Here is a 2,330-nt window from a genome sequence, read left to right on the forward strand (position 1 = left end):
TCGTGCTGCCAGTAGTTGTAGAGGACGGCGCGGATCTCCACCTGCTCGTTCCTCACCACGGAGTAGGGCAGGCGCAGGTCGATGAAGAAGTTCTTCATCACCGTGATCTCATAGGGGTCAGCCACGCACAGGCCTGCGGGGTGGCCCCCCAGGGACACAGGGTTCAGGCTTAGGGGTTTTCTGGGCCCATCATGTCCCAGGGACATCCCCAAGGTTTTTGGAGTTCAAGTCCCATCAAGATCCCTCAAGTCTCATCAAGGCATCCCAAGGCTTAGGGGATCCTTCAAGTCCTATCGAGGCCTCCCAAGGCTTTTGGTGATCCCTCAAGTCCCACTGAGTCCCCCCAAAGCTCTCGGAGACCCTTCAAGTCCCCCCCAGGCTTTTGGAGACCCTTCAAGTCCCATTGAATCCTCCCAAGGATTGGGGGATCCCTCACACCCCAAGGGTGACCACCAAGCTTTGGAGGATCTCCCAGACTTTGGGGCATCTCTCCAGCACCACTCCAAGATTCCGGAGATCCCTCAAACCCCAGGGGAACCCATCGGGCTTTAGGGAAGCCTTCAAGCCTCAAGGACCACCCCGAAGGATCCTTTGACCCCCGGGGCCACCTTCCCAACTCCATCACCTACCGTTGGTCTGCGAGAGGCTGACGGCCAGGACCTCCCACGTGGTGATAGAGTCCTTCAGGTAGACAGGTAGAGTCTTGGCGGAGACCCTGTAGAGGATGGGGACAACCAAGGGAGGGTCATAGTTGGTCCCCAAGCCAGACCAGGAAGTTGCAGACGGCTCCTGAGCTCAACCAAGGCGTCACAGATGGTCTTGAGGTGGCACCAGCAGGAGGGAGATGGCCCTTGTCTGGACTCAGGCGGGTGTCCGCGGGGTGGGAGGGTGGTGGGACAGGGGCACGGGGCTCACCCCAGCTCGTTGGGCCGCTCAGTCAGCTGCTCCACCTGCCACAGCCAGCTCTCCGGGAAGAGGGTCCGCGAGGTGATGTCCTCCTCGGCCAGGAAGAGATCGTCCTCTTCGCCTGAGGGTGGCACCATCCCTCTCGACCGTTTCCTCAGGGGCCCAGCTCCTGGACGGAGCCAGCATCATCCCAGCACCGCCCACGTTTCGCTCGAGCTTCATCTCAGCGTCACCCAAGCGTCGCCCAACCTTCACTCAAGCTTCACCCAAGGTTTGCTCAGCTTTCACCCAAATTTCATTCCAGCTTCGCCCACCCTTCACCCCAGCTTCACTCAAGTGTCGCCGACCTTCACCCAAATGTCACCCAAACTTCACCCAAATGTCACCCAACCTTCACCCAAATGCCACCCAAGCTTCGCCCAAGGACAACACAAGCAACACTTGAGCTTCACCTGACCTCCACCTAGGCGTTGCCCAAGGTTGGCTCAAGAAATGCTTGAGCTTCACCCAAGCTTCACCCAACCCCACCGTGACCCTGCCAACACCCAGGACTTGCTTCGAGCCAGCTGGAGGTAGTCGTGCTGCTTCTTGTCGCGGACGCCCTTGATGAGCAGTCAAGGAAGGCGCGGACGCAAGCGTCTCCATCCTGGATGTAGGTGGCCCGTTGCTCGCAGCTGTGGCCCATGGGGTTCTCCTTCATGCCGTCCTCACAACACTTGCGCAGGGTCTTGTCCGAGTACTGGGCCGCTGTGGGCACCAAGGCGCTCAGATGGCACCTGGTCCGGAAGCTTCTGGCCTTGGGCCAGCAAGGACACAGGATGCTCCAGTGGCCCTCGAGGACGTGGGATGCTCTGGTATCACCATAGACTTGGGGTGCTCTGGTGTCCCTCAGGGATGTGGTAAAACCACGGAGTTGGGACATTTTGGTGTCCGTCAGGGACACGGCACACTAGTGTTGAATGGGACGTGGGATGTTGTGGTGTCCCTTGGGGACATGAGACATTCTGGTGTCCTTTGGGACATGAGATGTTCTGGGGTCCCTCAAGGACATGGGACGCTCTGGTATCACCATAGACTTGGGACACTCTGGTGATCCTCAAGGACGTGGGACACTGGTATTGAACGGGACATGAGATGTTCTGGTGTCCCTTGGGGACATGAGAGGATGTTCTCGTGTCCATCAGGGACAAGGGATGATGCTCTGGTGTCCCTCAGGGACATGAGATGATGCTCTGGTGTCCCTCGGGGACAAGAGATGATGCTCTGGTGTCCCTCGGGGACATGAGACCACCTGGAGTCCCCAAAACCAGTGTTCTTGGGGACATGGGACAGTTGTGGTGCCACCTACCCTTGGTGTTTTTGTCCTTTACGAGCAGCAGGGAGCGGCGCTTGCGTTTGGCCGGCTGGGGACACGCGACCTCTGG

The 2,330-nt window shown here is 58.9% G+C and overlaps 1 protein-coding gene across 1 annotated transcript in view; it reads right to left on the reverse strand.

Moving 5' to 3' along the window:
* The window catches only part of C3 (complement component 3), a gene marked incomplete at both ends in the record, with an annotated part of 4,372 nt that extends 2,719 nt beyond the window's left edge, over positions 1–1,653 (reverse strand). The window contains 4 exons of the mRNA XM_009866758.1: positions 42–133; positions 630–715; positions 916–1,027; positions 1,459–1,653. Of these exons, the coding sequence (XP_009865060.1) occupies positions 42–133; positions 630–715; positions 916–1,027; positions 1,459–1,653 (485 nt within the window). The remainder of the gene's footprint in view (positions 1–41; positions 134–629; positions 716–915; positions 1,028–1,458) is intronic.
* Between the last annotated feature and the right edge of the window lie 677 nt (positions 1,654–2,330).

This window comes from Apaloderma vittatum, unplaced genomic scaffold (genome assembly GCF_000703405.1).
Source record: "Apaloderma vittatum isolate BGI_N311 unplaced genomic scaffold, ASM70340v1 scaffold24303, whole genome shotgun sequence".
In the NCBI taxonomy this organism is placed as follows: domain Eukaryota; kingdom Metazoa; phylum Chordata; class Aves; order Trogoniformes; family Trogonidae; genus Apaloderma; species Apaloderma vittatum.